Genomic DNA, 18,142 nt, shown 5'->3' with positions numbered 1-18,142 from the left:
TTATCAAAATCGTAATCTACGATGAATTCTAAGAAGTTTTGCCGAAGAAACCATGGGTCTAAAATCAAAATGGAGCTTCCCATTTTTAACGCGAAAATTGTCCTTTCGTATTTTATATTTTTGTTTAAATATGCTAACATTTTATTGAGCCTTTTAAGAAACTTGACTATATTTGGGCTTTTTTAAAAGGAAAGAAAGGCAAAAAAGATGAATCTTTGCAAATGGAGAAAATTAACAATAAACTTCACCCGAGGATGGTTACAAAATCTCATATTGTGGTTGTGCGAGAACCTAAAATCGATCTTTTGGGTCACAGTGTGGGAAATGAAAAATAAAAAACGTGCAAATAAATTTGTAAGTTCTAAACCGATAATCCGATTTTAATAAAATTTCTCACGGCTATAGAGGAGTTGTTACTGAGCTTAAGTTTTAAATTCAGACTTTCAACATTAAGGTGGGGCGGAGCCTCAAGACCCCAAATTGGGGTGTCTCGGGTATATTAAAAATTAAAAATGATGCCAAATTTTTGTTACAAAACATACTACTATAACTAAATTTTACGAGAGTTACAAAACATACTACTATAACTAAATTTTATCTTTTATAGTTTACGAGATATTCACCATTGAAATTTAAAATTTTATATTTTTTACCTACCTTGGTCTGTATTTTTGCAAATAGCGGATCCAAATCTCTCCCGATTTTTTTCAAATATATATTTTTTAATTAACAACTAACTTATTAGTATTATAAGGAAATAATTATTTCAAAGTCGATACCAAGTTAAAAGTTATGTGTACTTAAATTAAAAAAAAAAATAAAAAGATTTTTTTTCGCGATTTTTTTAAAAATCCCAAAAATGGTATTTTTTAGATTTTTGACTCTGTTGACGGCACCGAGATGCGGGCTATAAATTGCCTTTGCAAACTATTTAAGAACATATTGGGGCTTATAAAAGAGGATTTAATTTTTTGAAAGCAGCTATGCGATAGGAGAAAATTTAGCATAAATTTAAAATTTAGATAAAAAATAGATCTACTTCGGAAGGCTCTTGACTACGCACTTATACAAATATTGAAATTATTGTTCTTCTATAGTACTTCCCAAAATCTTATCGTTGAGAAAAATATAAACGCATTATTTATTTTGTTTTTATTTTCTGTATAACTAAAAATTAATGTAAGTACTTTTTTCGAAAAAAAATCGCGAAAAAAACAATTTACAATATTTTTATTTTTTTTAAATTTAAGTGCACATAACTTTTGACTTGGTATCGATTTTGAAGTAATTCTTTCCTTATAATACTAATAAATATATTGTTAATTAAAGGATATATATTTCAAAAAATCGGGAGAGATTTGGATCCGTAATTTGCAAAAATACAGACCAAGGTTAGTAAAAACATAAAATTTTAATTTTCAATGGTGAATATCTCGTAAACTGTTAAAGATAAAATAATGTTATGATAATATTTTTGGTAGCTCTCTTCTAGTAGATTCCACATATATACAAATATTTCAAATCGGCTAGAGAAGACAAATTTTGCATCATTTTTAATTTGTAATATACCCGAGACACCCCAATTTGGGTTCTTGAGACTCCGCCCCACCTTAGTGTTGAAAGTCAAAATTCAAAACATAAGTCTAACAACACCTCCTCTATAGTCGTTGGAAATTTTATTAAAATCGGATTATTGGTTTAGAACTTACAAGTTTATTTGCACCTTTTTTATTTTTCATTTCCCCCACTGTGTCCCAAAATATCGGTTTTAGATTCTCGCACAACCACAATATGAGATTTTGTAACCATCCTCGGGTGTTTACAATAAAAAGTTCATTGATAATCTCCTCCATTTGCAAAGATTCATCTTTTCTTCCATTCTTACCTTTCGAACAATCCCAAACATTTCTTAAAAGGCTTAATAAAATGTTAGCATATTTAAACAAAAACAAGTAAGAAAGTATGGTCGGTCAAGCCCGACCATATAATACCCTACACCAAGTAAATGAGTAAAAATATTTTTCTTTTAAAACATCAATAATTTACATTTTTGAGTGATTTTCGGAAGTGGGCCTTATATGGGAGCTATGACCAATTATGGACCGATCACCATAAAATTAGGTCGTGCGATTTATGTCTATATTAAAGTTAACTATGTTGAATTTTGTGTGTATACCAACATTTTTAAGCTATTTATGCACGTTAAACTGATTTTCGGAAGCGGGTCTATATGGGAGCTATGACTAATTATGGACCGATCGTAACAAAATTTGGTGACATGAATTTTGTATATATAAAACTTATTTGGAGCGAAATTTGTGTAGATACATAGATAAATTAAACGTTTATGACCGATAAAGTCCAATTTCGAGGGGACATTTGTATGGGGGCTAGGTGAAATAATGGACCGATTTCAGCCAGTTTCAATAGGCTTGGTCCTTGGGCCGAAAAAGTAATATGCACCAAATTTGATCGAAATGTCTTCAAAATTGCGACCTGTACTCTGCGCACAAGGTTTACATGGACAGCCAGCCAGCCAGCCAGCCAACCAGACGGACGGACGGACGGACGGACGGACATCGTTTAATCGACTCAGAAAGTGATTCTAAGTCGATCGGTATACTTTAAGGTGGGTGTTAGACTAATATTTTTGTGCGTTACAAACATCTGCACAAACGCATAATACCCTCCCCACTATGGTGGTGTAGGGTATAACAAAAGCTCCATTTTGATTTTAGACCAATGGTTTCTTCGTCAAACATTCTTAGAATTCATCGTAGATTACGATTTTGATAACCGCTTGTTGCATTTTTTTGGCTCCATACAAATTGACCCACTCTAATGTACATATTTACTTGTATATGAGTTTTTATCTTCGTAGGATACCGTTAACCTATTCGCAGATCTGGCCAAAAAATAACAATTTTTAAACGGCAGTTTTAAAACTCCATTTTCAAATTTTTAAACATTTTGTTAAACAAATTTCAGAATTTTTTGATCATCTCATTGGGATTTATTGAGAACATAACAGGGAATAAAAATATGAAAAAATATGTAAATATATCTTATAGTTTTTCCGTACCTGCGATTTAAATTTTGTAATTTTTGCATTGTTTTTCCCAATTTTTAGTTTGATAAATTCACTGAAATTTATTGTTGGGGGATAAGCTAGTTCCTATGCGCATTTCACTGGTTGCTTAGGCCAGATCATCAGGAAACCTTTTCCCAAAAGGCTTTAGAAAAAGTAAAGATATTATACAAATAAAACTATAGAGTGTTTGAGAATTACAGACACTCAAGCTTTATTTGTAAAAATATCAAAGCTTAAACAAAACACCAACAATAAACCGTTATTTATCTTTTCTTACATTTCCTTACTACAATTGGTAGGTTTCTTGCCGACACAAACTGTAGTGTGTAAGTGAGTAATGAAAAAACAAAAAATAAAAACAACTTGCTTTATTGTTTTCGCAAGAAAATCAAACTGTTATGAATTTTAAGTAAAACCTATTCAGAATATTATAGCCCAAATAATTCTAAATAGACTCTGAAAGTTTTATTAAAATTGGAAAACTTTAAACCTTAAGTCGTGAAGTTCAAAGGTCAAATTTTTCAATATTTGGAATTTCAAATTTTAAGATAGCGGAATGTTATTTATTTTTGGGTCAATTTTGATGAAACTTAAGAGAAATATAACATGAAGTCTAGTATTTATAATAATAGAACAAAAATGGAAATTAACCCTTAAATGGCACTTGGGGTCTGTGTTTTACACATACATACAGACAAACAGAAAGAAAGACAGACAGACCTGGTATTAAAGAACCAATGTGGGCAACAACAATTGTGGAAACATTATTTCCATATGATGAAGATGGACTGACAAGTGCACCAAGGCTACATGTCGACGATTTCATCCCAATAAACGTAGATGAGGTTAAACATGCTGGCAATAAACTGAGTATTGGAAAGAGCCCAGGACCAGACGGTATACCAAACGAAGTAATAAAACTGGCATGTGACATATGGCTGAATCCTTAGTTAAAGTCTTCAACTTATGTCTAGAGACCGGGATTTATCCCGCTAAATCGAAGATACAAAAATTAGTTTTATTACGAAAGGGAAATAAACCATTGAGCGAACCCAGTTCATATAGACCAGCATGCAGGACTCACTGGGAAAACTCTTAGAATGTGTACTATTAAAACGCCTAGAAGATTGTATTGGACCTTGGAGGTTTGCCTCCTATGCAACATGGTTTCCGTAAATGGAAAAGTACAGTAGATGCCATTAGTGAAGTTTACAATAAAGCGATACAAGCCAAAACAACAGGAGAATACTGCGCAATAATAACACTCGCTGTGAAAAATGCATTTAACACAGTAAAGTGGAAAGTAGTACTAGACGCATTCAAAAACAGGGGAGTAGACAACTATCTCTACAACATAGTATCAGACTATTTGGACAATAGAATACTATTATACGAGACGGAAAATGGTATGCACGAATACCAAATAACAGCCGGAGTACCTCAAGGATCCATTCCTCTGGAATGTGATGTACGATGGCTTATTGAACTTAGACCTACCAGAAGGAGCAAAACTAATAGGTTATGCGGATGACATCGCTCTCGTCATAAACCAACAAACTGTTGAATTGATCGAGATAGTTGCAAATGATAGCGTATGTCGTTGTAACAGATGGTTATGGAAAAACGGACTGCAGCTGACAGTGCCAAAAACTGGGGCTATACTAGTGACTGATCGAAGAGTCTTTAAGATACCGCAGATTAGACTTCAAGCTAGTGAAATATCCTTAAAACGCAACTTATGCTATTTAGGTGTACAATTGGATGACAATCTCAACTTCAAACAACACGTGCTAAACATTCGTAACAAAGCCATGCGAACAGCAACCTCACTGGTCAGAATAATGCCAAACTGTGGCGGCCCAAAACCGCAGATAAGGAGATTAATAAACAGCGTAGTGCACTCCCAACTTCTATATGCTGCCCCTACATTTACCAGAGCATTGCAGTTAAAGTATAAAATAAAGGAATTACAGAAACCACAGAGAGTTAGTGCTCACCGCATCACATCAGCGTACCGTACAGTATCCACAAGTGCGGCTTTAGTGCTTGCAAACCTACCTCCCATAGTCCTATTAATACTGGAAAGAGAGGAAATATATATCCAAACAAGACATATATATAGGGACAATACTAGTCCAGCACAGCGGACGATAAAAATTTCTGTAATGAGGAAAGGCGCCAGGGATAATATAATAAGCAAATGGCAAGAACGTTGGAACCAAGAAGAGAATGGAAGATGGACATTTAACCTGATTCAAAATATAAGAGCCTGAATCGAAAGAAAACATGGAAACATGGGTTATTTCCAGGGACGTAACAATTATAAGATAAACGACAAAAAAATCATTTTTAACCATTTATATTGTTGAATTTATAAAATGGTTATAATTAACCATTTTTATAAGATATATTTTATTTTGGTTATCGTAACCAATTAAAGTAAGAAATATTTTTTTTTGGTTATAAGTAACCATTATATCAACCAAAAAAGTTTTTTTAGTTTTAAATAACCATTATAACAACCAAAAAGTTTTTTTGGTTAGAAATAACCATTACAAAATAAAAAAATTTTTTTGGGTTCAGGTATGAAATCTATATATATAAAAATGTATGTTTGTATGTATGTACCGAATGAACTCAAAAACGGCTAGACCGATTTTGATGAAATTTTCAGTGAATCTTCAAAATAGCCCAGCGAGTAACACTGTGTAGTCAGTTTTTTTATATTCGGTCTGTGGGCGGAGGGGTTCGTAAAAATCCAATTTTTACATTATACCGCTAATGCCCTATCTATATACAGTGGTGGACACCAATTTAAGACAAATACTTGAATTTTTTTCATCAACTGAATTTGAAGTGCGATGGAGCCAAAATAAAAGGACCTCTAAGGGTATGAAATTTATTATTAATGTTTCTAGTTTCTGAAAAATGTTTGGAAAAATCGGTAAAACATATATGGACAAAGATATGTGGAAATACGTTGACCCACCTCAACGAATATCCGCTGTTAATAACATGATATGAGCGAAACTAATGGAACTAAAAATACGAAATTTGGTCTGAATATTTTATAATAATAAAAATATAATGATATAAATGTGAGAAAATATGTTTATTTAAAAAAAAATTTTGTTGGTCAAGTTGTAGAAAAATGTTATGTGTTCGTGGTGAATATGTATGAATTGACACAGTCGAAAAAAACACACTTGTGTGTTAAAACAGTCCTCATGCATACATATATGTGGAAAGATTTGAAAAAATAATTGACAATCACGTGGAATTTAGCAAACAATTTTTGTCTTAAAATCCTGGTCACCACTGTATATAAAAATGGATGTGTGTATGTATGTTCCGTATGGACTCAAAAATGGCTGGACCGATTTTGATGACATGTTCACGGAATCTTCAGAAAAGCCTTTTTTGCTTTACAAATATAATTATGTTGTCATATCGAGCCCTTAGCGCCAAGTTATCGTAAGCGACATTTTCTAAATTTTTTTTTATTGCAGAAATTAAAATTTTATGCACCGGATGTTGTTTTAGCGTTCTCAGAATATCAAAATTGTTAATAACTTCAAAAATATAGGGGGTAAGATTTTATCGTAAGTTAATGTTTACATTTTACAGTAAACGAATTTTACATAACTGTAAAATTTTAATAAAAACTATTTTTAAATAAAAATTATATTTCAATTTGTATCTATGCAAAAATTCAATAAAAAATAATTTTTGTCATATTTTTCAATAAAGTATTCCATGAATTTTTAATTGTCAAAAGTTATAAATAATTTTGAAACTTACGATAATTTGGCGCTAAGTGCTTGATATATGCAATTCCAGAAAACAATCGACAATATATTGAAATTATTTGACACAAAGTAAAATCACTAAGCAGTGGTGTAGTGAGTACAACACTTGACTAGCAGCCGGAAGTTTGTTAGTTCAAATCGTGGCTGCGACTTCCATTTTTTGTAAATATGTACATAATTCTAAATAAATAAATATTTCTTTTAAAGAATATAGAGGATTACTTTTGGGACATCTAGAACAAGAACAAGTACTTTATTTAATTGTCAAATTCCCCTTATTTTTCGGCTTATTCAATATTTATGAATTAATTTTTTATTACTATAACCAAAAAAAAATTATTTTTTTTTGTAATGGTTATTTCGAACCAAAAAATGTTTTTGGTTGATATAATGGTTATTTATAACCAAAAAAAAATATTTCTTACTTTAATTGGTTACGATAACCAAAATAATATATATGCAATGATAATGGTTAAAAATTCCCAATATTAAATAAAAGGAATTTCCTCGTAACCTTTTTATCTGAAATAAAAAAATAACAGTTATATTCCGTCCCTGGTTATTTCTTAACTCAAGTGACGACCAACCACGGCAGTTTTAATAAATATCTACATAGATTTAAACTGAAGGATATAAGCAGTTGTGACGCATGCGGAGCAGCAGAGGAAGATGCAAGTCATATACTTTTTGAATGTGAAAAATGGCTGGAACAGAGAGAAACTTTGCAAAATAACCTAGGTGTGACCTTAACAACTGAAAATATTGTGAACATAATGTTACATTCTGCAAATGCATGGAAATTGTGTCAAGAATTTATAAATAAGATAATGAAGGAAAGGCGCTCAGCAGTTCCGAACCGCCTTACATAGAATGTAAGGAGGACGTAGGAATGATACTGAAATTAAACTACCCGCCCTGATGAAATGCTGACGTAGTCCCAGGGTGGAGTTGGTGGAGTTATCGTATGCGCACTAGTTGATAGCGCGCTATCACTACGTTGGGAGTTACATTACATAATTAAATTGTTTCGTATTGGGTATTATTTAGGGTGATCAGTCCCGTTTTTAATAATCGGTTGTAACCGGTTTTTTTGCTAAGGTCGGTTTCGGTTTTTTTGAAAAGCTCAAAATTCGAATATCGAAGAAACCGGGTTTTTCTCCTCGAATAGCCGGTTTTTTCTAAAAGTGTGTTTTTATGAGTTTTAGTGTATTAAAAACTTTAAAAATATTCAAAATCCAAAAAAAAATTAAAACAAATATTTCAACTATTTTAGAACACTTTTTATATTTAGAAAATGTCACAAGTGATCTGGAAAGCCTGAAAACTCACTCAATTTTACTAGAATTTTATAAAAAGAAGAAAAAAACATTTAAACTGTGTTTTACTTATTCCTAGGAGATAATTTTACCTTCATAAGGTCTTCAAATTTGTTGACGTTAACGATCTTCGGGTCAAATTTGACCCAAACAGAAAAAACCTGAAGTAGTTGTTGACATTTGAAATTAAATTAAAGTCATTAAAAAAATGAGTAGAAATACTTTTTTTAAAAAAGGTGTAGAAATACTACTTTTTTTAAAAAAAGGAGTAGAAATTCTACTATGTTTTTAAAAAAAAGGAGTAGAAATACTACTTTTTTTTAAAAAAAGGAGTAGAAATACTACTTTTTTAAAAAGGAGTATGTTTTTAATTTCAAAATGGGTAACATTTTACCCGAAGACCTTATGAAAGATAAGAAAAAAAGTAGTTCCGCAAGTATGATGAAGAGATATATTGTAGTGCTACCAAAGCTCTGAAGAAATGTAATTTAATTGTTCGAAGAAACCGAAAACCGGTTTCTAAAAAATGTCGAAGAATTGATCACCCTAGTATTATTTCATTTCTATTGGGATTTATTTCGCATTTCTTGTGACTAATATTTTTAGAATTTTACCCTTGGGTAGCTATTTCCTTTTACAGTTTTGGGAATTAGTTCATTTCTATTAGGAGTTTTTTCATTTGGGTGTTATTTCACGGTACCGAATTTTTTTCTTTTAAATACATAATAGAAGAACACATTTTTGAAATATTTTTATTACTTTTTCTCTTAATAAATCCTAAAGAGCTGTTCTAATAACACTATGCAACAAATGAAGACTTTTGGAAAAACACAAGATTATGACAGTATAGGTTCGGTTCTACTACCAAAGGGTAGTAAAACCCTGTACTCAGTTTGTCCATTTTGGTGACCGATTTTTTTATGGGCCCCCAAAGTTTCTGAAAATCAGTGGGGCCTCTAAAAAAGGTGTCATCAGTTTTTGGTTAACAGCTAATTCAGACTTTGTGATACGGCTTAACTTTATATGGCAATAATATAGCTAAGAGTCCGCAAAATAAATTTTGGTAAAATTTGTTTCCAAAAAATAGCTTTTTTGTGCACTTTTGTTGAAAAAATATAGGAAGAAAATTTTTTTTAGAATAACTTCCTGGGACTCCTAATTTTTCAATAACAATATTTTGCAAAGTTGTAGCTACGGTAAATCTGAATAACTATTGCGAACATATCAATGTAATCCGAACATATCTAGGCATTCTAAATAGCTGTAAAAATCACTTTGTAGCTTAAAAATTTTATTTTTTTACTATTTTTTATTAAAAATGTATGTTCGAGTGTATACTTCTCTATTGTGCTGGAATAACGAAGAATGGGCAAATCATTATCGGTATGATCCGGGCGCATCACTTTATCCAATCTTGATCACGCAAGACCGGCTTGATGCAAGATATGAAAAAACATTAAAATTTTTGAAAGTGAGCAAGGTTTGTGGAACTTCTGAAGAGTAAATATAAGTTTTTGATACCGGTGCAAACCTTATGACTTGGAGATTGAAATTTTAGTGAAATGAATTAATTTTGTGTTTTTTCGGATGTATTTTACCTTAAAAACTAACAGTATTATAAAATGGTGATTTTCCATCAAGAAAAATAAAAATTTTGAAATAATGTAAAATTTGAACAGTTACAGAAATCACAATAAAATTTGGAAGTAATATAGATCTAAATGTTCTTAAGTCAATGGCATCACTAATGTTGCCATTCTTTGTTTTCAAACATCGAAATTCCTAAAACGGGGAAAATGTGTTCCAAAAACTGAGTTTTTTTTTAGAAAATAGCCCACTTTGACGTTATTTACAGTATGATAGTAAAAACGTTTGGTATGTATATAAACAATATATAGGGCTATATAAATGTGGCGAGTTTTTGAGGATCGGTGCTTTGCGTTTTTAGAATTTTTTACTCAAACCTAAAATTTTGTTTCAAAATTGGCCATGAGTTTTTTATAAAAGAAAAAATATGGGGACTTTTTTGGGAAAAAACTTAAAAAACACACGCATACAAAGTTGAAATATATAAAAAGATACTACAACTTTGGATGCGTGTAACTTTTTATAGGGACGAAATAATTGTTATCAGTTTTGTTTTATTTTGTTTAGAATTTTATCGCAAATATACGTCATATATAAAAAACAAATTTCGACCTTTCGTAGGCCCATCATATATAAAACACAAAAAAAAGATCAAGCAAATTTAAAGATAAACCTAAATATCTCTTGAACTAAAAGAGATAACCTACAGATAAAAGCATATTTTTGTAGACCTTCTCAAGGACTATCTATATTTTAATTCAGCTCATTCGGATCATAAATGTGTGACACTGATCCCCATTCCGAACACCTCTGCCGAGTAAATAATACAGCACAACCTAGAAGTGTGGACTTGATCATACTATTTTAACAAAAAATCTTTGTTTTAGCGTCAAAAAATAGTAAAAACTAAAATCGTTAAGGTACAAAGTGATCTTTATGTGCTATTTAGAGTGACTAGACACGTTCAGAATGCATTGATATGTTCTCAAGAGTTGTTCAACTTTATCTTAGCTACAACTTTGCTAAATATTGTTAGTGAAAAATTAGGAGACTGTGGAAGTTATACTAAAAAAAAGTAAAAAAAAAGTTTTTCAACAAAAGTGCACGAAAAAGCTATTTTTTGGAAAAAACTTTTAACAAAATTTATTTGGCGGACTCTTAGCTATATTATTGCCATATAAAGTTAAGCCGTATCACAAAGTCTGAATTAGCTGTTAACCAAAAACTGATGACACCTTTTTTAGAAGCCCCACTGATTTTCAGAAACTTTGGGGGCCCATAAAAAAAAATCGGTAATCAAAATGAACAAACTGAGTATAGGGTTTTACTACCCTTTGGTAGTTGAGTCGAACCTATATAGTCATGATCGTGTGTTTTTTCACTGTTGCACTGTGTAATTAGAAGGGTATTCAATCGATTAACCGTTAATCGGTTAACCGATTAATTTTGGACGGTTAACTGTTCGAATAATTTAAAATTGCCGTTTTTTAAATAACAAATAAACCGATTAATTTGTGTCGATTAACCGAAATTCCTTTTTTTGCACTTTAAATTTCAATAATACAATTAAAATACAAATTAAAATTAAATATTTTTGAACATCCAATAAACATGATTAGTGAGTATGTATAACAACTGACATATTTAATTGACATATCTTTGAAAATTTGTTTGTATTTACATTAGGGTGGGTCAATTTGTTCGGGCCCAAAAAAAATGGTAAAGCGTATAGCAAATTCGTAATCTACGGAAAATTCTATGAACTTTTTCAGAAGAAACCATGGTTCTAAAATCAAAATCGAGCTTCCGGTTTTTTACGAGAAGATTTCGAGCTCAAGACCTCTTTTGCTAGGAGACCTCGGGTATGTTCAATTTTAAAAATAATAATATTTCTTCGTTTGTGTTCCGATTTCAAAAAAATTACATATATATAGAATCTTCTCGTCGAGTACTACATATAACATCTCGTAGCTATATATTCTTTATACATCTTCTTAGAAATTTTTTTAGATAACTTAGAAAGAATAAAAGCACCTTTTTCCCAAAAAAATAACGAAAAATCGCCTTTTTAATTATTTGAAATTTAAGCATAACTTTGGACTCAGTCATTATTTTTAATCAATTTTTTCTTTATGTTATATATACATTTCTTTAGTCCTATAAATTAAAAATAGAGAAAATCGGAAAATATTTGAAACCGCGGTCATCAAAAAACTGGAGTAGGGTGGGTAAAAATGTTAAAAATGTATTATTCAAATGCCAATATTTCTTACGCTATAAGAGATAATTGATAGCTACGAGATGTTATATGTAGTACTCGACGAGAAGATTATTATATATGTAATTTTTTGAAATCGGAACACAAACGAAGAAATATTATTATTTTTAAAATTGAACATACCCGAGGTCTCCTAGCAAAAGAGGTCTTGAGCTCCAAATCTTCTCGTAAAAAACCGGAAGCTCGATTTTGATTTTAGAACCATGGTTTCTTCTGGAAAAGTTCTTAGAATTTTCCGTAGATTAGGAATTTGCTATACGCTTAGTAGTCAAAAAAAATGACCCACCCTAATTTACATGTATAGACGAAATTTTTTTTGAAATTAGTCTTTTATCATAACTAAACGAAACTATTAAATTAATCAAAATCTAAAACAATCCAAAAAGGAATATTCTTTATCATGCTTTTGATTTCTCCAACATATACAATCAGCGAGAGAGTTTTTTTCCAAGAAAAGTTTTATTAAATCTAAAGAAAGAAAATCGTTTAAATTATATTCTTTTTATAAAATATCATTTCAGAAGATCTCACTAAAACTCTAAAAAAACTCACACATCGCTCATTTGCTGCAACAACGTCATAATTCAAAAAAAGTCGTTTCGAGAAAAACGTCTTTGAATATTTTATGACATTTTAATATTTCTTAAATAAATTTTCAACAAATCATGCGATTTCAGAAATATAAATAGTAGATGTTAATATCTTTCTAATCTGTATTTAACCCAAATTTTTACTTATCAAATATACGAGAAAACATGAATTTTAATTTTGATGTTTACAACAAAAAAACAATTTCACACAAAATTAAAGATTAATGAACTTTGTATTACTCAGTTCATAAAACACGAATTTCAAGTTAGGACGTTGTTGCAGCAAATATGCGATATGTTTACAAAAATGATCTCAAATACCTTATTTGCTGTTTTTTTATGTTTTTGTACACAAAATTCGTTGTTGTATTTCAAATTTAAAATGAAAATAGAAATTATTCGGTTAATCGAATAATTTTAAATTAACCGAATAAATCTAAACCTCGATTAATTATTTGCTCGATTAAACCAGAAACCCGATTAATTGAATACCCTAGTAACCTTGAAATAACTCCCCACGAAAAAATTAAATAACACCCAACAAATTTTTCATACAACTTGGGACTTATTTCATTATGAAATAACTCCTAACGCATAGGTAGTTATTTCATAATTTTTTGTTGGGAGTTATTTCATAATGCAATAACTCCTAATGAAATTTTTGTTGGGTTTTATTTCATTGTATTGGTAGTTGTTTAATTTTTGTTGGGTTCTACTTTGCAAAAGCAGGACCCATAAATATCAAAAACAGACATCGCTCAGAAAATTTGTTTTACATTGCCGGCCTTTGGCCGGTCGCTAAGGTTTTCTCCTCTGGGGTGTATCAAAAACTTCGCTCAGAAAACAAATTTGGTAAAACATGTTTGGTAAGCGATGAATAATTTCACTTTTGTAGTTATTTATTTCATTGGGAGTTAGATTACATAAATAAATTGCTTCGGATTGGAAATTATTTCATTTCTATTGGGATTTATTTTGCTTTTTTTGGGACTAATATTTTTAAAATTATGAAACCGCCGATTATTGGGAATAATTTCATTTTACCCTTTGGTAGTTATTTCATTTTTCAAGTTTGGGAATTATTTCATATTTGATGGGAGTTATTGGGATTTACTTCATTTGGGAGTTATTTCACTGTTCCTAATAATTATACAATTAAATAGAGTTTTGGAACCTTTTATAGAAATCGACGTTTTTGATCATACCTACGAAAAATGTATAATACAGTAACAAAAAACAAATTTTTGAGTAATTATTGATTGGAATATTGAAAATCTACTTTTTACAAAAACGGGTTTCGGGTTAATCTTCTAAAAACAGGTTTAGAATACTGTGAAATGCTGATTTTTTGATGAAATTATTTCGCAAAAATATTTTAAACATCGAATTCACTTGAAAAATACAGCACACTTTAAGGCACTCAGTTGATGTTTATTCGAAAAGCGTCTCTGATAAACTCACTAACGACTGCAACCTCTGCCACTATTTATAACAGTGCCATCTGCACTCTAGATTGCTCTTTAACTGTCAAAGCTAGTATATTCTAGAGCTTTCTAATACATACGCCATCTATGGTGTACTTTCTACAATGTTCTTTAACTGAATATTCGAATTCGAATATACGGTCGCAGCAAACAGTGTTGCCATACTTACGATCAATGGTCAACTGAAAGCTTTTATTCAATGTTAATAATGCCCACAGATATGTTACAGTTTGAGAGGTACTGCTATTTGAAAGCATTATGCAACTTTTAAATCAGCCGTTGAAATCGTTATATTTGAATTCAAGTACAATTTCGTAACAATATCGTCATTTTGAAGATATTTTGTTTGAAAACGTATAGTAGTAATTCATTTTATTAAATAAGTACGTAATGAATTTAATCATCTTGTTGGTGAACATGAAGTTCAATATTTAGAGTCTGAATTCCGTGAATTGAACCAAATGTAGTAGGTAATGTAATAAAAGATAAAATCACCGTTTATTATTGGTGTTTTGTTTAAGCTTTGATATTTTTACAAATAAAGCTTAAGTGTCAGTAATTCTCATTCATCTATAGTTTTATTTCTATAATATATTTTGCTTTTCTAAATCCTTTTGTGAAAAGGTTTCCAACAATTAATTTCAGTGAATTTATCGATAATTAAATAGAGAATGTTTTCAAATACCGAAATTAACTTATGTAATTTTTCTAAAACAATTCCTGGAATAAAACGGAAAAAATCTACATAGACATTTCCTAGTTTGATAAAATTTATTAAATTTTCTTTAGAAAATGAATATATTGAAGGAATTATTTACTGTATAGATTATTTGAAATTATTAAGACATTGAAGTTAAACCTGAATTAATATATTTGTAAAAAACTGCACTATATTATAAATGTGCCTTACTTTATATAGACTATATATACATATATATATAATGCTCAGTTACTTACATGGGCTTGACCGACCATACTTTATATTTGTAAAATAGAAAATACTATTTCGAGGGCTTTATATTCGAATAGTTATATCTACAGTTGTATCTATACTGTCTATAGTCTTTATTGAATATAAGCCCTATTTATGTTATGTTTTCGTTTACTATTTAAATAAAAATTATTATAAGAAATCTTGACTTTTTTATTTACCGATTTTTTTTGACGATTTATTAAATTAGAAATGACGATTTTATTATTTTTTTATTGAAATATTGACGATTTTTGGTCAAATTTAGATGGAAGCCGTGTATGCATGAAATGTCCAACTTTAACTCTTTCCGGTTTAGTAGTCACATTACTAACCACCTTTTCTTTTAAAAAATGTTTAGTGACATCTATTGGCATTTTGCCAAACAATTAAATCTTTTTAAGTCATCGTTTATGTTTTTTGGCAAAACTTTGCCGTCGGTTGCTCTAGTTAGATTATTATATTAATTTGAAAATATTGTAAACCGCAGTTTTTTAAGGGGTTTTCCCGCATTCAATAAAAAAAATGTCAGAGTGTTTATTGTTCATCAATTCAGTGTTACTTTGTTATTTGGTGTTTGATTGGTTGGCTTGTACTAACAAAGTAATATTTTATACTATAATCTTTGATAAATAACATAAGTAATAGAGTGGTTAGATTACTAACCACCGTGACTGAAATAGGTTTTATATAATGCTTTTCTATATATAATATTATGTTATTTTGTAAGGATCCCGCGTGTACTCAATGAACGTTAAATTGAATATATGTTGTTTGAGGTTATACATTCGGATGGAAATGTATCTACAGTCTTGAACTCGACGAAGAAGATATGTAATTATTAGGATCAAGTCGATCTGAGGATGGTGCTCGGTGACATACCATCGTGGTTGCAGGATGGAGATTTTGATTCGGATGATGATATACCTCTATAAAATTTGGCTAATACTACTGTTAGTGACTTATCTAACCAAACTGTTGTGGTGGAACCAAAATTGTAAAAAAGATTGTCGATAGGAAGAGCCGGTTGATTACACAGAAGGGGGTCTACCAAATTATATAAAAGAATTGGAGTATATCTCACCTACACAGTTATTTCGTTTGTTTTGTTCACAAAATTTAGTCAAAATGATAAGTTTTCAAATAAATTTATACGCTATGAAAATTTGTATCATAATTATTTTTAATGCCAACCGCCATGATGAAACCTTTAGCTGTATTTCTATTTTTTCTTATTTTTCATAATATATGAACCCTAATTAAAGTAAAAATGCAATTGTTTGGATTATAAACTTATCCACATAAAACTGTGGCTGAAAGAGTTAAGCCTAGTATTCTGTTCATATTTGCGAAAAATTATGGCTTTTTCAAGGGAAAAATTGTATGTATGTTGCTTATAATTTCATGCGAAAGAAGTGCTGCTTATATTATTTCGTAGTTGAGAAATAACGTTGCCGGATTATTTCACCTGTTTTTCACAAAAAGAACAGAGTACTGCTTTTCCGAAATTATTTCGCAAATATTTCATTCCAAATATTTTATATGTAGTTTGACAGTATTTCGCACGAAATTTTGAACAGAGTACTTAGCTTTTGAGGGATGTAAAATATAAAATGTTTATATGTGGTAGAAATCCAAACTCGGTCGAAAAGTTATGGAAGGGTCATTCCATAGCAATAATATTGTTACGTTTTAACCTTTTTAAAACGCTGGTTTATTTCCTTTAAATAAACCGGATACTTTTGATTGCAAATAAAAGCCGTTTAGTAGTTTACAAATTGTAACAACTCTTTATTTATTCAAATGTAGAACAACAACAGAATTAAATAGTCACTCAATGTTTTTTATACACGTTTGTAAATTCGCAGAAATGCAGACACAATTTATAATGTACACGAATTTACTTGAAAAGCACAACACACTTTAAGGCACTCAGTTGATGTTTATTCGAAAAGCGTCTCTGATAAAATGACTTCTGCACTCTAGATTGTTCTTTAACTGTCAAAATTCGAATATTCTAGATCTTACTAATACATACGCCATCTGTGGTGTACTTTCTACAATGTCAAATCAACCTACCTATCAACCTAAATCAAATTTCTACGACCAAATCAACTGAAAGCTATTATTTAATAATGCCCACAGATATGTTACAGTTTGCTATTACAGCACTGTTATTTGAAAGCATTATGCTACCCTTAAAAACGTTATATTTGAATTCAAGTACAATTTCGTAACAATATCTAAATAAAAATATACATTTTATTTGCAGAATATTACTTTTTCTTTCATTTTAGAATAACAAATGATGCAAGAGAAGATGAAATGGAGGAAAATATGGGTCAAGTAAATACAATGATTGGAAATCTTCGAAATATGGCTCTGGATATGGGTTCTGAACTTGAGAATCAAAATCGACAAATAGACAGGATAAACAGAAAGGTAGTACCACAATATATTTCCAATCGTTTGTATTTCTATTAAATTTATCTGTTTTCAGGCTGAGTCAAATGAGGCGAGAATAGCTGTTGCAAATCAAAGGGCACACCAGCTTTTAAAATAAATTAACCGTCATCATTTTATTCTTAAACATGCCATTAAGTTCAAAGTGCATCGAGTTCAATGATTATAATTTACTTATTGTTTTTCTGTTGTATTTTCAAGTTTGTTCATAAATTCTTATTGATAATTACATACATACATTGCGTAACTTATTGCATACTTTGAGGATGAACATAATGTTTCAGCGTCATGTTTGATAATAATTAGGGTGGACCATATTCATTTTATGTGTTTTTAAGACGTCTATCTTTTGAAGGACTTACACTAGCGGAGTTCAGTGTCTGATGCATATGATCTTACGAAAGTGCAAATGCAAAATACTGTGGCTTTTGATTGAAAACAAAAGCCACTATATATATATATATATATATATATATATATATATATATATATATATATATATATATATATATAGTGGCTTTTATATATGGGGGATTTCATGTCAAGTGAACCAA

The 18,142-nt window shown here is 30.2% G+C and overlaps 1 protein-coding gene across 1 annotated transcript in view; it reads left to right on the top strand.

Moving 5' to 3' along the window:
• LOC135949351 (synaptosomal-associated protein 25) overlaps positions 1–17,819 on the top strand; it is a 537,273-nt gene extending 519,454 nt beyond the window's left edge. Inside the window, exons 6-7 of the mRNA XM_065498880.1 lie at positions 17,423–17,567; positions 17,626–17,819. Coding sequence (XP_065354952.1) covers positions 17,423–17,567; positions 17,626–17,688 — 208 coding nt within the window. The 3' untranslated portion in view covers positions 17,689–17,819. The remainder of the gene's footprint in view (positions 1–17,422; positions 17,568–17,625) is intronic.
• The last annotated feature ends 323 nt before the right edge of the window (positions 17,820–18,142 follow it).

The sequence above is a fragment of the Calliphora vicina genome, chromosome 1 (genome assembly GCF_958450345.1).
Source record: "Calliphora vicina chromosome 1, idCalVici1.1, whole genome shotgun sequence".
Taxonomy (NCBI): Eukaryota; Metazoa; Arthropoda; class Insecta; order Diptera; family Calliphoridae; genus Calliphora; species Calliphora vicina.
The sequence above is the reverse complement of the archived record's forward strand: the minus strand, read 5'-3'. Positions and strand labels throughout refer to the sequence as shown.